This window comes from Poecilia formosa, unplaced genomic scaffold, assembly GCF_000485575.1.
Source record: "Poecilia formosa unplaced genomic scaffold, Poecilia_formosa-5.1.2 Scaffold11, whole genome shotgun sequence".
Lineage (NCBI taxonomy): Eukaryota > Metazoa > Chordata > Actinopteri > Cyprinodontiformes > Poeciliidae > Poecilia > Poecilia formosa.
Window position 1 is genome coordinate 4,007,514 of NW_006799950.1, and position 19,391 is coordinate 4,026,904.

Consider the following 19,391-nt stretch of genomic DNA (forward strand, 5'->3'; position numbering starts at 1 on the left):
TATATATCTCATTAACAATATTTGGAGAAACGTGTTCGGAAGTTAGTGTTTGTAACCAAGAAAAATAAATGTCCATCCATATGCATAGGAAGGTTCAGTCTTAACTAGAGGTGCAAAAAGAGGAAGTTGGAAAAACAAAGATAAAAGCTGTTCATTGTATTTAACTTTTCGGAAATAATACCAAAGGTTCGTGCAAATTTGCACCTAACTGAATGCAGCTCATTCAAACTGATCTTGTAATGCACATACGCCGGCATTCCTCTGCTATGTATAAAAAACAGCAAACAACTTCCGGTTTGATTCCTCGGATCACACAACTTTAGATTTTGTAAACAGTAACATTCAAAAAAGATCCTCCCAGATGGACGGGGTTATGTAAATATACAGCACAGTACAGCACCTTGCAAAAGTATTTGCTCTTCTTTAACTTTTTTCCACACTTCCTATAACTCCAAACTTAAAATGTATTTTATCAAGACTTTAAGTGATACACCACCACAAAGTAAAGCTGTGCATGCTCTTTTGTGTTGGCCTATCACAGAAAATCTAAAGGGGAAAAAAAAGGTTGCAATTGGGTGTGGCAAAAATATATAAAAAATACTTTTGCAAGGCACTGCATGCAGGAATAAGTAAACCACAGATCTCAGAGGATCATCAAGTTATATTAATATAGAAAGCTGAGTAAACTAAAGGCCTGCGAATGAGTAAATCAAAACCATTTACTGTGTGTGATGGGACTTGCAAACATTGTTTCTCCTGCTAACAAAGCAGTCTGTAAACATTTCTTCTTCCAATGACATTCTACGCCTCCTCAGACACACAGTAGCAACCCTTTCAATAAATAAGTAAATAAATAATACACTTGCTAGATAAAGAATACATTCAAGTATATCAGTTCCTAAATATTACAAATCCACCGTTTGTGGACAGCAAAACTTGTGCAGCATAAAGAAAGTCATCACATGCACCTCTACACATGATCACTGTTAACTGCATCAAACTTGGCTCTGCCATGTTGATTGTTGAGTGTTCCAGCTGATAAAAGTCTAGAGCAGCTCTTGGACTGGACAATGACACCAAATCTGAGGTTGTTCTCTCACAGTGCAGTGAGGGTACGAAACAGCTGGGTGAGGCAGAAGACGGAGGCGGTAAGTGCTGTGCACTGTTTGGCCAGCAGCTTGGTGCTCAGGTCTTGACAACTACGTTTGCTGCTTGCCCGCTCCGCCGCCAAGCAGAAGTCCCTGAATGAGCGGGCGACATCTGCCAGGCCTGTGACTGCCTCTGCGTTTCTTCGATTGCACCTTTCGCAACCAGAGAACCAGAGGCAGACGGTGGCCAGCTCCACCAACGTTCGGAAACTGTCAGCTAAAAACCTTAGCATTTCCTCCGGGCTCTGCCCAGTCCCCGTTACCTTCTGGCAACTAGACATGAGCCGACGTGCTTCTAACTGGAGAACCCGTTTGTTCTCTGTGAAGTGCGCCGGGCAAGTGTCCCTTGCGTGACGACCTCCGAGTCCTGCCGCAGAACGATCAGAGCCACCGCTACCTTCCAAAATTGATAGAAGCTTATCAACATCTCTGCGAAGAACTTGGAAGCCTTTAGGAGGTTCTGGGTAGTGCTGCTGACCCAGATGGGTGAGAGTGTCCTTGTGGGTTTCAGACAAGTAGGATTCCGAGGTGTCTGAGTGGGGTGAGAGAAGAGGGCTGAGCTCAGAGGTGGAGGAGGAGGAGAAAAGGATGGTTTGAGGAAATGAAGGGGAGACGGTAGAGGAAGCAGGGATAAAGGAGGGAACAGGAGGAGATGTAATCAGATGAAGACCTGCTCTGGAAGTTTGAGAAATGCCAGTGCTCTGAGAGCGGCAGGAGAATTCATAGATTGTAAGCTCATCATCAAAGCTGTCTTCCCCACTGAAGCAGTTTGTATATGATGCTGGACAGCCACAGGCATCCAGGGGCACCTGGACCCCCTCTGCTAGTGACTCACACCCAGATGCAAGTATAGAACTGCAACCAAACTCCGATTTCAGGGGCGTAGTGGCAACCAGGTCTGCTGGAGTACTTGTCTGGGACAAATCCTCACAGATGGTGAACACTCTGCAACCAGCAGATACTTTTGACGGGTCTGAAGTCTGCTCCAAGGGACTACAAAGACCCATCAAAGGTCTGTCACTGCTTGTCCTCACTTTTTGAGATTGACCATGAAAAGCAAGTCGTGGTCCATTCAGATTCTGAGTGGTCACCACTATTGGAGACTGACTGCTCCCTTTGTAACCTGGGATGTCTTCCTGTAGACTGTTGACTTTTATGTTTAGTTCTGGGGCATCTGTTACAGGTCCAGGAGTGTTGGTGTTCAGCCCAGAAGTATTTCTTTGGAATAGGCTTGTTGTAGATGCAGGAGGCTCTGTTATGGGTCCAGGTGTGTTGTCATTAGATCTGGAACAAAGAGTTTGATTATGCTGTTTGGGCTCAGTCTGCACAGGCAGCTGACAACTAACTTCTTTTTTCTCAGACGCCAAAGGAGATCTCTTTGCTGTTGTTGTCTCTACAAAAAACTCCCCATCCAATTCAGATCCAGTCAGCGTTGCATCGGAATCATCTGATTCGGCTGAGTCAGGAGCTGTGCATGTCTCTAAGTCAAGGGTTTGTGTGATATCAGGAACGTTGTCGGTGGTACATGCAATGTCGCTACTAGCTTCCCCAGCTGGACTCGGCGCAGAACTCCCAACCCCTGCTTTATTTAGACTTTCTTGGGAGCGTGATAAATAAAGAGGCAAGTTTTGAATCTTCCCCCTTAGGGTTGAGGCAGATAAGCGGCCCATGATGCTCGGTGAACAAGTCTGTAAGATAAAACGAGATGGGGGCGGAAGCTCTTTGGAGAGATCATTCAGTGTGGCAGCTTTTGCCATTACGATGCCAGGACTTCCTAAACTCTCTGCAGGTTCACTACTCATCAAGTTGGAGTCACTTTTTGGTTTTGGTGTAACTGTGTTTTTCAGTGCAGTTCCTGAGTTAAGAGAGGATATGATGCTTGTTGCAGCTCCCAGTTTTGCCCTAATTGACTTTATAGCGAGAATGTGGTCAGCATTGACAGAATGGTCCCTGTTTTGGACTTCAAGGTTTAAAAGAAGCTGAGCGCTGATGTGTGTTTCATCTTTAGTTCCCTGGGTTAAATAATCACCAAGGAAACTGTTTGCACTTACAGTCCTGTCTTTCTTTTTCTTACCCAAAGAGTAACTTAGAGAATTACTAGCATCTGCATCATCTTCATCGTCAAAAACGTTGTCTGAATTAGAGTTTTCTGTAGATTCATGAATGAGTTCTTCATCATTAGCACTTATTAAAGCCTGTTTTAATAATTTAGCTGAGCCACTGTGGTTATTACTCTGTTCTTTGGGAGCTACAGCAGTATTATTGATTGATGTTATGTTTTTGGAGGTTTCCGCCTCTTTTATCAAAGGCTCCGTTTCTAGTTTAAGTGCAGGAGGTGTTTGAGGGAGAAGCGGTGATGGTGGAGGAGGAGGTGGTGAAATCAGTGAAAGGAAATTTTTGTCAACATGTTTGTTCATATGTGCAGTGACCAACCTTTCATTTACTTCTGTGAAACTATGAGGCATTATGATTGCACCCTGTGGTATTTCAGCACCCACAAGGGGTCTCTTTAAACTGGATGACACGTCAAACACGTTCTCTTTCTTTTCTTCTTTCCCGTGCTCCTCAATTGTATCAGGCAAAAACGTATGACTAGTAAGTGGTCCGTTTCCCGTCAAACCTACTGGATTTTCCTTCTCTGCTTCTTTTTTCTCACCAATCTCTTCTTGATCTTCCCCTTCCTCCTTTCCGTCACCTCTCCGATCGGCACTCTCTTTTCCATCTGGATCGACCCGGCAGCGGACGACGGTGATGGTAGGAAGAACCACCTTCACCAGATCTGTGACTGATTTGGATTCCATTGCATCTGGTTCCATCTCCATTTCCTGCTTCCTGGTCCTGGAGGGGGGGTTTAGATTCCTGTTTTTTTCAGAAGCAGACAGAAAGCCTGGGTCATGGGAGCAAAGCTTTGACAAGATGGGTTTGGACTCGAGCTGAGCCGGCTCTCCTTCAGAATGAGTGAGAGAGGAGATGGTAGGGCTGGGATTCTGGGTTAGCCCCGAGGGTTGTGGATCTAAAGTTAGTATTGGGTTATCATTTAGACCTGTCAAAATGTTTTTAAGAAACCTGTAAGGGTTTAAATTGGACTCCGATTCAATATCAGTTTCTGGATACGTAACTCTGGAGGTGTAATCAGTTTCCATGAAAGAGCGTCGCTTTCTGGATTTCTTCCGGAGGAGAAATGTTGAGTCTTTGCTTTCTCTTTCCTCTTGGTCTTCCTGTTTGTCCATTTCTGTGTCCATTACAGAGACTCTGATGTCACTCAGGCTGAGAATGCTCAGGGTGTCCAGCTTCATTTCTGTTTGACTGCCTGCAAGAAACAAAAAAATACAAAGATGATAACAAAAAAAAAAACATTACTTGCATGTTTTGAAAAATACTTGTACTTCCTGTGTAAAAGCAACACATGATATATTTACTCGCGTTTCTCTTTGCTTAAGCTGTTCACGAAGTTGAGTTAATTGAGTTTAATTTACAATTATCATGTCTTCCTATAAGAAAACTTTTATGTAAGTGCAGGTCAGTGACATTGTCTTTTCCAACGCTTCATCTGTCTGCCTATATTTTCAAATCTGCTGTGGTATAAGAAGCTGGGAAGCACCACTTGAGAGAGACACATTGAGAAAATGAATTTATATCCCAATGGAAATCTCAACAAATTAGAAATTTAAGTTCATGTCACTCGTTTCTTGAAACTCATCCTCACTCACGATTGAAGGTGTTAGTTTTTTTTAGCAACTAGTCTTCGTTTGTGATTACATGTGTGCAAGAAAAACTTGCACACATTATGTTGTGATTCATTACTCAAACCATTTGTGCACTAAATTCTACAGCCACCAGATGGCAGCAAAGACATTGGAAGAATGTTGCAAACAACGTTTTGGCCAAAGATAAATCACCTCTTCGGACAGCACCTGATGTGGGATCTTCAGGCGAGGTGAAGCGATCTCTTGCATCAAAGAACTCCTCATCTGAGCTGCTGTCCCCGAATCCTGGGGGCGGCTGGAGGATGGGAATTGGCTCAGATCCATCAGCCTTCGCTTCGTCCTTATGGATGTTAGGATGCTGAGGGCCTGGAAGGCTGCGAGCGCTGTCAGGGGTGATGTTGGAGCATAGGTTGTAGTAGCAGCGAGCATCGCTTTGGTCAAAGTTAAAAACAAAGTCTTTGTGGGAAGACGGGGACGACGGAGAAGCGGAGAAAGGATGCTCTCTAGCACTTCCACCTTCATCTGCATTTCTCAGCGTCACACTTATGTTGCTCTGTAACTTCCCCTTCCGCCTCAGCTCGTCATCTTCGACATCATCGTCCTCGCTGGCCTCAGGAGGGCTCGGCAGGAGATCTGCGAGACGGGAGAGCTCAGCGAAACACAGCGAGCTGTCCGCTGAGCAGAGTTCACCTGAATGTTTTTGACCTTTGGGGCTCGGAGATGGGGTGGACATAAGTTTGGGATCAGCTCCGTCACCGGATCTCCTGCAGCCGCCTCCTCTTTCTCCCGATTCTCCGGCACAGCTAACAACTGTGAGGTGAATGAGGGGATGAGCGTGAAGTGGAGGAGGAGTGAGGAGGTGAGGCTGAACATGTCCGTCAGAGTGGAGGTGAAGCTGAAAAGGGGAGTGGACGCAGACGTGAGGTTGTGAGAGAGCTTGAGTCTGGACAGAAGAGGAGGCGCATGAAATTAAATCGTCTTCCTCCAGAGCATCAAGAGAGTCACTGGAGGGACTGGTGAGGACGTGAGAGTCAGTGTGACATGAGTCTGATGCTTCTGATGCAGACGGCTGCTCTTCCTCTCCAGCTCCAGGGCTTAAGTTGTGAGCCCCTGAATCATTGCCGGTTATTTGAATCTGTATTTGTGCACCAAGCCTCTTTTTGTTCGATGTGTCATCGTTCTTTTCCTCTTTACCATTTCCTAATGAAGCGGACTCTCTTGGAGTATCGAGATATTTTTCTTGTTTTGGTTTTTTATTCTCCACAGGTGCGTCTCCCTTCCCTTTGCAGTCTTTGCTTCTCATCCGGTCCCTGTCCTTCCTCTTCCTTCCTTCAGAGTCTGACAGGGATCTAACGCGAGGGCGGGGTTTGTCATCTTGAGACGCCACGCTGTACAACGGCTCCATATTCAAGTCTGAAGAGTCCTCTGAGTCACTTGCACATCTTGACACATAACCTGTAAACCCATATTAAAGCAGTAGTCAGTCAAACATGTGACACAAGTTTTGCAGAATTTACTGCCTGGCTCAAACACTCTTACACTTTAGCTTTTTCTCAGTACAACCACCACCTTTATTGTATTTTATTGAAATTTTATGTGTCCGACCAACAAAAGAACAGTGGATATTGTGAGGTGGGAATAAAAATATACACTATTTTCATTTTCTACACAACTACAATTTTGAAAAGTTCATCACTTCTATTATTAGACACCTCAATAACTACCAAATCAAAATCTCCAGCAGAAATCATACAACGAGTGAACACAGTAACTATTTATAATTTAATCGCAGTATAAACATAGTGATTCTGTTCCTTGTTTATCAAGTCAGAAACAAGAACTTTTCTGTTGAATTAGCACATTAAAACACAGTAAACAGACTCATGTCTGTGGAAAAAATGTGAAATAGTTCATGCAGTACGAATATTTCCATTTGCCTGCATTTGTTTTCTACAACATACAAGATAAAAATGGAAGATAAACAGCTTGTCTAAATCACAAACAGTTCATTAACTGGATGGCTTCTTTTTGTGGGCAATTTTGATTTTAATAGAGGTGATAAATACCAACGTGGCACCAACTTTTTCAGGTTTGTAGTTTTTTGCTTTTATAATCAGCAGCAGTACTTTTCTAAGCCGTCAGAGGAAATTTAAATGTCAGATTGCCTAACTTGAAAAAACATGAACTTTAAATGTGGATCTTGACAGAAGGGTTAAGAAATGAAATAAATCTTGTTCAAATGTTTTTTTGCTCACGTACCTTCTTCAGCAGAAACTCTGTGTTTCTTGTCGTCTATCCAGGGGAAAACGTTGATGTTCGGGTCAATGAACACACGGCAGTAGCCTGCTATGAGGCAAGACATATCCTTTGCTGCACCAGCCTCCAACAGTAATGTGATGGGCTATGAGAAAGGAAATCAAAACATGGATTTGATTATAAAAATCTGACATTATGAATCTTCTCCTTATAAACTTATATTGTAAGTTCGAGCTACCAATGCTACTGTCACTACTTTCTTTGTGGGAAGCCATTATTTAATGCATTAAATTGAATGCATTTAATTAAATCTTTCTGCTGTCCTGTACGTAATGTCACCAGTCTTTGTTTCTTCCAAGCTTTTTTTCTGTCTCAATTACAAAGGCAGAAAAAGCTACAGGCAACTGCATAAAAATGTAACCTGAGCCCTTCAAGCATGCACATCATGAACAAGTTGGTGTGTTAGTCCTCCAGGGACTTGCCTTGATGTCCTGCAGGTATATCTTGACGAGGCTGACTTTGTCTGATTCCGGCAGCAGCTCGACGCGAGTGATGCTGTTGAACTCGGTAAGGGTCGTCATGATGCTCAGCTTGTGGTTGACCACCTGACTCACCCCGTAGCGCGCGCCAACCAGCAGGCTCACCATCGACTCCCTGTCCTGAAGCTGGAAGCCCGATGGAGATCAGAAAGAGAAAAGAAAACAGCAAAATACAAAGGAATTTCAAAAATGTTGCTGGTCTATATCAGCTTTCTTCTTTTCTTTTTTTTTAGATGGAAAAAGCCTACCATCAAGGTGGCACCAAAGGACTTTCCCCCAAAGGACTTGAGATCACTCAGCTCCTCTAGGTAGTTGATCCGTGCTTGATCTACTGACAGGCTCTTTTGCTTGGGATCATGCTGGGACTGGGTTTTCTTCATGTGAAAGCCGATTGCCTTCCTCAGATCTTTCTCTCGCATGTTCCTCAGTAATGTGGACGACACAAAATTTTCTATGCCCCAAGTCTTCCTGGAGCAAACATAGAAAAATCAACTTCCATCAGGAAGTAAACATCCAGCATCTCCATCAATGACATGATTAGATTTTCAAAAAGTGTTATTGTCCCCTAGAACAGAATCTGTATAATAAAATACAGCATAACCAAAGGCTAACTCCATTAATATATTTGGGAAAATTAATTAAGAATCAGTTACGCATCCAAATTAATTTTTAAACAAAGTTGCAACACACTCTTTTTGCAGTTTGCCACAATCCAAGCAGGGCGTCACAAACACGTGGAAGAAAGCAATCTCGTCATCTGAGACCAAAACTGAACTTTTTGATCTGAATGCAAAAAAAAAACAAAAAAACAATGCTCTGCATTACCATGAATACACTTTGTGGTGGCAGCATCATGCTATGTGGAAGCTTTTATTAAAGAGAGAAAGTCACACTTTGTGTTGGTTTATCGCAAAAAGAATATTTAAGTTTGTGGCTGTAAAAATGATGAAAGGATATGAATTCATGCACTGGGTACTGGATTACAGCTTTCAGCTTAAATTGAAAATAAACTCAAATCAAACTGTAATCAAGAGTGTAATCAGTACTGCAGATATAAAACAAGACCCGAGACTCTTTGCAAGACCAAAATACGATCGTGATTCTCTGTCAGGAACTGACACCTCTACATTCAAACCCTGAGTTTGGATTCTTCTTCCACATTTGCCATATAATGAAACAAAATCCCAAAACACTGTCGGAGCACAGAGCACCTCCTGTCTGTCTGCGTTCCTCACCTTTTATGCTTACACTTTTCGATCGATTTCATTCTTGATGCCGATGTCAGAACATCCTCATGTGCTAAAACCTGAATGACGGTTCTAAGCAGATAAAAGCATCTGCTAAATGAGCAAATGTATTCTGAGATACCCTTAAGTAGCAGTGAGATTAACTTTTATTGGGGATCATTGATTTTATTCTGCTAGGCAGCTTTGTGTCTTACAAACATAAATACACAAAACTGCTGAAGCTTGTTCGCATAACTCCTGAAGAGGAAATATCCTACGCAGCTTAAGGTTGCGTCATATTTATCATGAAATGCGTTTCTGATTCTTTGCTGCAGTTTAATAAATCACACAGAGGCTTACGTGATCATCTTCAGGTTGGCTTTGGGGGACAGTCCGCAGCTCACCAGCCTCTCCTGAATGTGCAGCGCAGCAAGTCTTAAGGCGGTATTACACCGCATTTCAACGGCGTAGCGTTCCTGCAGCACATCGTTCACCCCCTTAGAAATGGAACGACACGAATGATGAACATTTGATTTGGCAAATTAATCTGGCATTTTTTTTAAAGCAATGTTACTATTGTATGTTTTTGCATCAGCTTTTCAATTTTATGTATCTTGTCATAAAAACAGTACAGGGTGGGTGGTATTTTTTCTGAAGAAGCTGAGCTTTTATTCCACACCAGATGGAAATTTGTCAACTAAGTTAATCATAGCACTTCAGAAAATATCACACCTACTCACTAATTCAATAAGTCCTTCAGCAATCTTTCTGTAGAAGAAGGAGTCATTATTTTACTAATCTCATGGTCATAATTTGTAGAATTATGATGAAATCACAGAAAATGAGTTCCGTGATTTCATCAGAATTAACATGTTAGCTTAGTTATGTTTGGTTTAGTTTTACTAAACATATTACATTTCAATACATAGCAACATGAACAGTAATCGCTTCCAAAAAATACAGACGTTAGCAAAAAAAAGAAAAACACACACACACACACCCACACACACACACACACATCTCCAGGTAGCATTTATTTCCCTCAGAGCTGTACCTGAAGGTAAAGATACTCGAAGGCAGTGGGATCCTCCTGCAGCAGCGTCTTGAAATCTTTGGGCATGAAACAAACACGGAACAAACACCTGTAGTTATGGACCTCCTTCTTCTGGACCACCTGAGGACACGCACACATACATCATATCAGACATACGTTTGCACAAGCAGATGAAAGCTAAAATGTTCTCCCGATGTGTGTTAATACCTGATGTATCCTCTCCTCTTCGTGCAGCAGCAGCAGCTTGCTGCTGTTGTGCTGCTGCTCGAGCACCAAGGAAAAGTGTTCAATTCGGTTCAGTGAGAGTTTTTCCTTTAGTGTCATCACGATATCCTAGAGTGGAAAAACAAAAGGCCATCTTGAGAGAAATTCATGTTCACTTAGATGTTGTTCTGGCAAGTTTTCCTTTGAAGTTGCAGATTATTTTCACAAAAATCCCGTGTGTGCTCGTCTCAGGCTTTAAAATCGTCGACTGTCATATCAAAATACCTTGACAGTTGTGCTGGTCTCAAACTTGAAAGCCTTAGTCTGCCCGTTCTCCAGATACACCTTCAAAACGTTGGGCAGGAAGAGTAGTGAGTTCCCCTGTAAACAAACAGGAACATCAGAGATCAGCGAAAAGCATTTGACAAAAAGGCTGAACGGGGTCAGGACATGCTAGCATCAAGAAATATAAAGTAGCACGCCTTGAAAAAGTATCTGTAAATATTGGACCTTTTAATTTTTTCAGCGTTACAATTATAAACCTATTATGCTTCTGCTGCATGTGACAGATCAACACAAAGTGATGCATAAAGTGGAACAAATATTGTGCATGGTTTTGTGTACTTTCCGTGTATAAAAATCTGTGTGGCATGCATTAGGTCTGGACTTAAAGCATAATATTTCCAGCTACATATTTCACATGGAAACTGCTCGTTTAGTGTGATATGCAGTGTTGGTTGTTTTGTGGCAAGCTTTGCATAAAATCCAAAAAATTGGAAGGAGTTTTTCACCTCCTTCCATATTTGCTATGACCTCTAAATGCCTTGTGTCAAACGGCAAGCCGGGCCAGAAAACAGGCCTGGCTTTCTTCTTGCTGCTCTTCCGTAAAGACATGATTAAGATTGAACACCAACTAGCTGAGTTGTCAATAGACTCTCCCAGCTGAGCTCTGGATTTCTGCAGATCTTCCGGAGTTACGACGAACCTCTTTGCTTCTTCCCAGCATAATTGTACCACCACAATAATTCACCATAGACATTGTGTTTTCAAAGCTGATACAGGAAAAGATGAAGAAACAAGGTATGAATACTTCCACAACAAAATGTTGCAAGGCAAGATTGAACTGTTGTATTTTTGTAGCTTGTTTATGATTAAGTTTGCAACTGGAAATAAATCGGCATCATTAAAAACAAAACGTTGTTTACATGTCATGGTGCAATAAAACAGAACATTTGCTCTTTGGCTTTTCTTGCAAAGGATTTCTGCGCATCACACTGGCCTGTTTCTGTCTGCCCTGCTTGTTCTCTGCAGTGAGTCATCCCTGTTCTCCTATGATTTTGGAAAGTGTTTTTCCTCCACTGACAATGTGATGCTATGAAACATTGATGCAGGCATGTTTTAAGTTCAAACGTAGAGCAGTCGATTTGAGAGCAGTTTAGGTCCCTCCCATCTCCGCCGTCTTCTGCTCTGCTTTCTCTCTTGCTTTGTCTCCCCTGAATGCCCCTCCGCTTTTTCCCTTTCAATCTAAACATGTCCTGCAATCGCAGAAATTAGGACCGAAGAGTGGTTTAGGTATCGATCCACATTTCCTCTGTCTTTACTAATGGACACTCCAGTTTCTGGCGTTTTCCTCCTGTAGCTGCTTTTAAATCCACAAGAAAGACGGGAACTCAAACCAGCAAGAACGAAGGGAATAACAGGGAAAAAAACTGCATACATGATGAAATAATACTGGAAAATATAAATCAACATCAAAAGCAATTTGTAAAGCAAAATCTGTAAATGATCTCTTTGCTTGGCACTGTTGAAGTCGGTGTCGTTTAAGAAGCAGATGGAAATCTTGAAGTGTTTATGAAACTGTGTGTGGATCCCATGTTTCTGCATTGCAGGCTTGTTTTGGGATCGAGGGAGTTTCATGTTTATAGTGACTTTAACTCAGGCGAACAAACTGTGTGTCCAAAAATAAAGATTCCTGAGATTTATCAAGCTGATTGGAAGACAACACTTCTGTAACTCTAAAAATGAACAAATGCCTATTTTTATCTTTTGCCTGTCTTCCCCTGTGTGAGATTTCACACACGAAAAGACGTTCCTGAGATTAAACCCCCCTCACGTTTTTTGTCTGAGGTAACCAACACCTACCTGAGACTGTCCATTCACCTCCACCTCCTCCGCAAAGTGGACCTTGACGGGGTTGGACCTGAGCTTGGCCCTCTTTTCAGGCGTGATGAACGACGACTTCGGGCCCTGGGATGAAAACACGTTAATAAAACTCGATCTGCAGAGATTCCTTAAATCTCAGTAATGATTTCTTGAAGGGAGCGGCGAGATATGAATCACTTGATAAGTGTTTCCGTCAGCAAAAACTCCTCATGAGACTCTCTGAGTAGCAGCCATTTATTTACCATTATCTAATCAAATCAATCTTAATGCAAACACACACCTCGGTTTCACAGACGCTGCGCGAGACACGTGTTCAGGCAGTAAACAAAAGAGCCTCGTCCTTTTCTAGGTAGACCTAGTTGTGGGGGAAATTCCTCTGGGTTTCGCCTACCGTCACATCCAACACTGATAAAGCGGCGTGTGCCGGGTGAGTGGATTGGATGAGGTGCACCTCACCTCAAGCTCAGATGCAGAAAGAGCCTGATTAATGTTTCTGCTGACTGCAGCGTTTCAGAATCCCATGTGAATAGAGACACTGAATTGCACAGGCTGTACTAGAAACACACTATGCTGGTTAATTTACTCAGAAGTCCTACGAGACACGAAACTCTCTTCTCCTGAATATTGATCCTCAGCTCCATTTTAAATCATGTTCGGAGGGGGCAAGCATTGAAGACGAAAATAGTTCAGGAATCCAAAGAGCTTAGAAATGAATAAACTCTATTGAAAAAATGATAAGCAAGTGGAGAAAGAGAACATGTCAAACAACACAGTTACAGTTAACTAAGGCAGCTACATCGTGTCATTTTTATGCAACGCATGACTACTTTTGGCATCGATGTCTGTGAACTAAGAATTATTATTTGTCTGGAAAGAACAGAGGAAGGAAGGAAGAAAGGAAGGAAGGTTGGAAGCATGCAGTATAAACCCTGTCAAAGTGATAACACCTGCAAACACAAGAAAATGTTTTACAGTGAGTTCCACTAAACTGTGCAGTCAGGGTGTTTTATTCTCTCAGTCTGCCTCCTCCTGCAAAGATTTTGGTGTTCATCAATATTTTACACCCAAAACACTAGGAAATGAGGGCAAGCTGCAGTTTATTTCCGTCGGTGTAACGTTTAGGGCCGCTCTTTCTGCATGGCGATCGCATGTTCTCCCTGTGCGTGCGTGGATTCTCTCCAGGTACTCCGCCTTTCTCCCAAAGTACAAAGCCATGACTGGCAGGTTTAATTGGTCCGACCAGTCCAACTCAATCCCCACATTCAGTGGTTACCAGCAGACTCACATGCAGGATTCTGAGGACAGTCATGGTCAGCGTGTCTTGACACTCCCTAAAAGAAAAAAAAACAAACAAACACACACACAAAAGTTCTGGTTGTTATGGTCAAACCCTGTTACAAACAGACTAAAGCAACAACATTCAGATACGTGAGCCTGTGTTTTGCGTTTGCATGCGCAGACCTGATTATTTCAGCAGCTTGTTCTGGGGTCAGGTCATCGACAGCCACGTTATTGATTTTCACAAGCTGGTCGCCAGGGACGAGCCGGCCATCTGCAGGACCACCTGGACACATAAAACGTCCTCGCGTCGTCAGGCCTGAGGGGCTTTCAGTCCGTCTGAGCTCACACGGCTCGTGAGCGCTGAGGACTGGCAGCAGCATGTGTTCTAGTCATTTCCTTTCATCTGACTCCAATGCAATATTTTCCATCCTGCTCTCTAAAGAGCTCGCTGTCCCACAACATGCATATTAGCAGTCAGTTAATTGTGTTTCACTGTCGCCAACAGAAATCTCCCACGCTGACGTTTCGGTTCGGTTTTAACACCCGAGGTGATTTTTAGATGTTTGTTGTAATTTACCAGCTAATTTAGTCTACACAGAGTTTCAATAAAGACAAGGAGAAATCAGAATTATAATCTTTCTCTGATTGTTTCTATATATATATGTATTTTTTTTTAGGTTTTGTTGGCTCTTGTGGCCTTTATTTGAAAGTAGTTTTGACAGGAAAGAGGGTTATGAGAGAGGGGGAAGACATGCAGCAAATGTCACCAGGCCGGGAATCAAACCTGCAACCACTGGAAGGAGGACTAAGGCCTCAATACATGGGTTGTGCTTTGCCCCTGCGCCACCACAGCACAGATTGTTTCTATATTAACGTCTAACAATATTTAGATGTTTATCTTTAAGAAAACCCACTGATGATCATCTAGTCACAATATCCTCTAACTTTTCTCATATCCAAACCTGAAACCTACAGTGTTTAGTGGTGGTGATGTTCTCAGCAGGAAGAGGGGTCCCTAACTTTATTCTGCATGGCGAGTCAGAGCCACTGCACTGCGTATCTCTCTGTTGAGGGTAAGAGACAAACGGAGAGATTTAGTTTATGGGGCACTACTAGGACCAAGACAACGGTAGCAGGGGTTCGTCCTGTTCGAACTGGGTTGCCAGTTCGAGCGTCGACTCTGCCCGTCTCTGTTGTGTCCTTGGACGAGACGCTTCACCCGTCTTGCTTGCTGGTGGGGGTTAGAGGGTCCGGTGGTAACCTCGCTTCTGTCAGTCTGCGAATGTGTGCATGAATGGATGAATGGCTGAAAATAGTGTGAAGCGCTTCGGGGTCCTCCAAACTTGAAAAAGTACAGACCTTTTCCGTTTTGTGACTGTTGAATTTTTGTTGAGTTTTTGACTGTTGAGTGCCAAAGAGGCTATTTATTTTTCTAGGCCAGGCTTTATGGGACGATAATTAAAGCTTGCAATGTTGTTTTACAACCTAACCCTGCTTCAAATTTCATCACAACTTTACTCCTGACTTGTCTGCTGTTTGTTCACAAAAATGATCCAATTGAATAAAGAGTTATATTGAAAATCTTTCTTGTGCATTAACACTTTTGCAAGGCACTGTTCTAAAAACAAAATTTGTTCTTCCCAAAACAGCAACAGGAATCTTTCCGTCCTTCCTCAACACTATCATCCACCCTCACGTTTATTGTCTCTACGGCTGTTTTTAAAATCGACTGGCTGCTCAACTGATAGGTTTTCTAGCAGCTGTTAGAGTTGTGAATTGATTACAGATACGTCTCCTGGTTGCCACCTTGTTGGACACGTCTTTCTGTCCTGTGCTCAAGCTGTTACACAAAGCATTATGCAGCAGGTTCAGCGAAACAAATGAACAAGGACATTTTGAATGTGCTCGACACTGTAGGAGCTCTCATTAGACAAGATGAAGGCTTAGAGATGCCAAAACTGAGGTCTGCTATCAAGCTGAACACAGGAGTTTATATCATGTGAATAAGTAATTAAAGTGTTTTCAAAATATAAATCAAAGGAAATTATGTGGATCTGTTTATGAACAAAATGCATAAATGAATTGATCATCATTTCGTCCAGCCTGCGTGGGTTTGAGCTTTGTCCACTTTGCCTTTCTTTAGCGTGCAATATCAGGTAGCTTATCACTTGATATTTTCTTTAAAAACAATGTGGACAGCAGCCAGTGACACTGATAGGTCTGAAAAGGCTTTTGAATAAAGGATTCATATTTCACTGTCAAGATGCTGCAGCACCAGCCATATACAAAGAGACAGAGGGTAGTGAAACTAAGCCAAGGCTCAGAGGAGGAGCCACTAGTGGAGTGAGGACCAGTGTGTGAGCGCGTGTGTGTGTGTGTGCTTCATGGGTAGAGACAGATGGTGACAGGACAAACTTGAGGCAGACATGAGAGTGAAAAGTTTCTGTAATGTGCCCCTGAGCCTCTGAGGGATTCAGATCTGTGTTCCTCTGCACTTTCAGTTTCTCCGTTCAAACATTTCACAGCTGGGTACTAAAATGTTTTCTGCATTATTAGGTGATTTGCCATGTTCAAGCATCTTTGTGGAAGGATGACTTACAGTATTTAATCCGTTTTTTTAGTGATCCAGTTTGTTAGTTTCCAACATGCTAACTCCAGTGTTTAACTAGCAAAAATACACAGAACTTTGCAAAAGTATCCATAACCTCCAAATTTTGTCATATTTTGCCACTTTACAACCACAAGCTTTAGTACATTTTATTGGTATTTCAGGAGATAAATTCAACTCAAGATGGAGTATTAAAAAAATCATAGTTAATGGTTTTGTCAGTACTTGGTTTTCAACATATTTTACGAATGGAAATCCAAACAAAATGTAGAATGCATTTGTATTTAGCACCTAATTACCTAATATTGAAAGACCACTACAGATGATTTTCAGACTTATATTGCATGATGAGATTTCACATCAAGTCGTATGGAGATACAGTTCTATTGTCTAAAGGAGAAAACATTTTCTAGCAGCTTCATTTTTTGTCCTTTTGGGTCTGATTTAATCCGTAATATCAGCATTTTTCTTGGGTGCTGTCATCTTGAATCCCCACTGATGCCCCCTGTATTTCAAAGTGAATTTACTGCAACAAAGGGCTGTTTGGATGTCACTGTGTGAACCCTTCACCCACAAAGCCTCAAAATACGAGTGAAAAAATTAATGCACACATGAAAGCTCAAAAAGGATTTTTTTTAACATATAAAAACCAAAACCAGTCAAATGTAAGTTAAAAAAATAAATAAATAAAGAGTTGGGTCTCATGTTTTCAGATTTCAATTTGAAAAAAAAAGAAAAAAAAAAAGGTTTGTGCACTTTTCCTTACATTTGCATTACTTCTGTGATGGTTTGTCATATGAACTGTCATCGAAAACACACTGAAGACTACGGTAGCACTGTTAGTAAACGTAAATTAATAACTACATGGTTAGTATGGTCACAAAAGCCGGTCAAACCAAATCTCCCTGACAGTATTTCCAAACTCTGCTGCATTTACACTTCTGACACAGGTCAGTGCTAAATAATTCCGTTAGGAGGAAGTGCTTGCACTGAGCTGAGATACTTGGGCATACCTTAAGCTGCATGCATCTACATTATCTCACATCTTCACAACACCCACAAATGCACGCGCAAACACAAACAAAGACATTAGCGCCGTGCAGCACTTCCTTCTGTTAATGTAATTTTGTGTGCATCTCTGCAGCATCAGCGCGTACAGCAGCAGCCCCAGCTGGAGGTTTTTACTTTGTCAGTTTGTACCGACCAAAGGTCTGCAGAGGTCTGGCACAAGTTCACGCATTAATTTGCTGGGAAGACATTTGTTATGCAAATTAGAAACGGTGTGCTGGAGATTACAGTGGGGAAAAAAAAGGCTGACAAATGCTTTATTTATAATACGACAGTATTTGCCAAAAAAAACAAAACAAGAACTAGTAATCAGTGTTTTGCAGCAAGGGATCTTGGTTTACTGCAAAGTAAATGTATTTTATAATGGAAAGTTGATTATTTGGAAAACATATAAGAATTTTGCAAATGTAGCAATTTATGTATTTCTACAATTGAAACATAAAGAATAGCCTTCTCAATATGAACATATATTATGTAAGAAACCAAGTGTTAGTGTTTTTTTTTTTTTTGTTTTAGTTTTTTTCTGTTCTTTCAGTATACCTGAGAGGGGTACAGCTATATGTGCTTTTTAACTTACAACCAAGAGTTTACTCATTACAGGGAACATTGTGCTGGGGCAGAAGGCACCGATTCAGCAAACTAAAATACTGCAGCTCCTTGTAGAAATTCACCCCGTGACATAGGATGTTGTGACCTGGTGGATAAAGTCAAACTACCACAACTAGTCTCAGATGAGCAAGAATGTGTAAAATATCTGATACAAACTAATGATCAGCCATTTCTAAATGTTGAAACTTTGTGATACTTCTATTTAACAGACATTACGTTTTGCGCGCTACTTTCTGTCAAAACTACAATTAATGTTGCCTTTGAGGAAATTGTCCTACCTGTGGTGACCTCCTGCACCAGGATGGGGATCTGGCTGGAAAGCGTGAGGCCATGGGAGTTGAGGTCCGGGTCCTTTTGGATCTGAACGTTGAATCGGAACGGGTAATTTCTCTGATCGGAGCCACCGGACTCTCCTGTTTTCCCATCCACCGCAGCACGATCTCTGCAAAGCATCAGGAGGACGTCTTACCATGTCACTGGAGGTTCTATGTGAAATTATTGTGATTTTGTTTCAAAAGCTGTGATTTCCCGAACTTAAGTAAAACAAGAGTACAAGGGTTTTAAAAATAAAACGACTAATGTTGGCAGCGTTTCTTGCCCTAAAACTCGCAGAGGTCAAGCAGCATGAAGCAGGTCGTCTGCCATGTGAGCAGCTTCGTCTCCAATATCTGTTACCAATGCAGATGTTAGACAACAAGCATCCATATTAACGTCATGGTCACAGTGATTACTGAAGTGATTTTCTGATTTTTGAGTTATTAGACTAGAAGAAAGGATCCACATCATTCCATCTTAATTAAACTCAGAGCCTCAAAAGGTGGCTGTCTTGACTTCATTTTCTTTTTCTAATTTTATGATGAGATGGAAAAAAAAAGTCTTAGCTGTTCATTTTTTAAAAGTCTTTCAATACATAAAAAGACTTATAATAAACAGATCCTTAAACAAAAACTCCTGCTAGCAATTAAAACCAGGAATTTTAGTTTTGTGTAGAGATCCGACTGAAAGCTGGAATAAAAAAAAGAGGAAAAAAAAGGTTGTTGTGTAATATTTACCTAGTTCCGTTCTTGTAGATTAATTTTCTTTCTTACTTTTCTTTCTTAGTCACATAATATGCCATTACCAAACTCTGACTTGATTGATTTGTTTGAAGTTGTTTCAATTTTGTTTGAGAACAACAAGGACAAAATTCAAACGATTCTAGGTCTTGATGTTAAACAGGGTCAGTTTCCACATCAAAAGACAGTCAAGTCAGATAAATCTGATTACCTAACAACTGCATCTAGATGAAAACAAAACAGAAGCCTACCTGCTCAGAGAGTGAGACCTGCTGCCCAAGTCTCTGGACCGTCTCAGCCATCGTCCCACCACCTGTTCCACTCGGCTGGTTCTGCGGGACGGGGAGCGACTCCTGTCCTGAGACTCCATTTACCTGTCATTAAAGGAAAATATATGTCATTACAATATCTAAACGAGGTCTATTTTAATGCCAGCTAAATTTAATTTAGAGCAAATCAATGAACAGGGCAAG

At 41.8% G+C, this 19,391-nt stretch overlaps 1 protein-coding gene across 1 annotated transcript in view; it reads right to left on the reverse strand.

The window, feature by feature from the left end:
* Positions 1-6: 6 nt before the first annotated feature.
* Positions 7-19,391, reverse strand: part of frmpd1a (FERM and PDZ domain containing 1a) — a 37,508-nt gene continuing 18,123 nt past the window's right edge. The window contains exons 3-16 of the mRNA XM_007544720.2: positions 19,170-19,292; positions 18,142-18,305; positions 13,759-13,861; positions 13,583-13,628; positions 12,277-12,381; positions 10,420-10,515; positions 10,138-10,263; positions 9,931-10,050; positions 9,237-9,373; positions 7,899-8,118; positions 7,594-7,776; positions 7,115-7,256; positions 5,048-6,310; positions 7-4,458 (exon numbers count right to left, since the gene is read on the reverse strand). Coding sequence (XP_007544782.1) covers positions 1,097-4,458; positions 5,048-6,310; positions 7,115-7,256; positions 7,594-7,776; positions 7,899-8,118; positions 9,237-9,373; positions 9,931-10,050; positions 10,138-10,263; positions 10,420-10,515; positions 12,277-12,381; positions 13,583-13,628; positions 13,759-13,861; positions 18,142-18,305; positions 19,170-19,288 — 6,186 coding nt within the window. The 5' untranslated portion in view covers positions 19,289-19,292 and the 3' untranslated portion in view covers positions 7-1,096. The remainder of the gene's footprint in view (positions 4,459-5,047; positions 6,311-7,114; positions 7,257-7,593; positions 7,777-7,898; positions 8,119-9,236; positions 9,374-9,930; positions 10,051-10,137; positions 10,264-10,419; positions 10,516-12,276; positions 12,382-13,582; positions 13,629-13,758; positions 13,862-18,141; positions 18,306-19,169; positions 19,293-19,391) is intronic.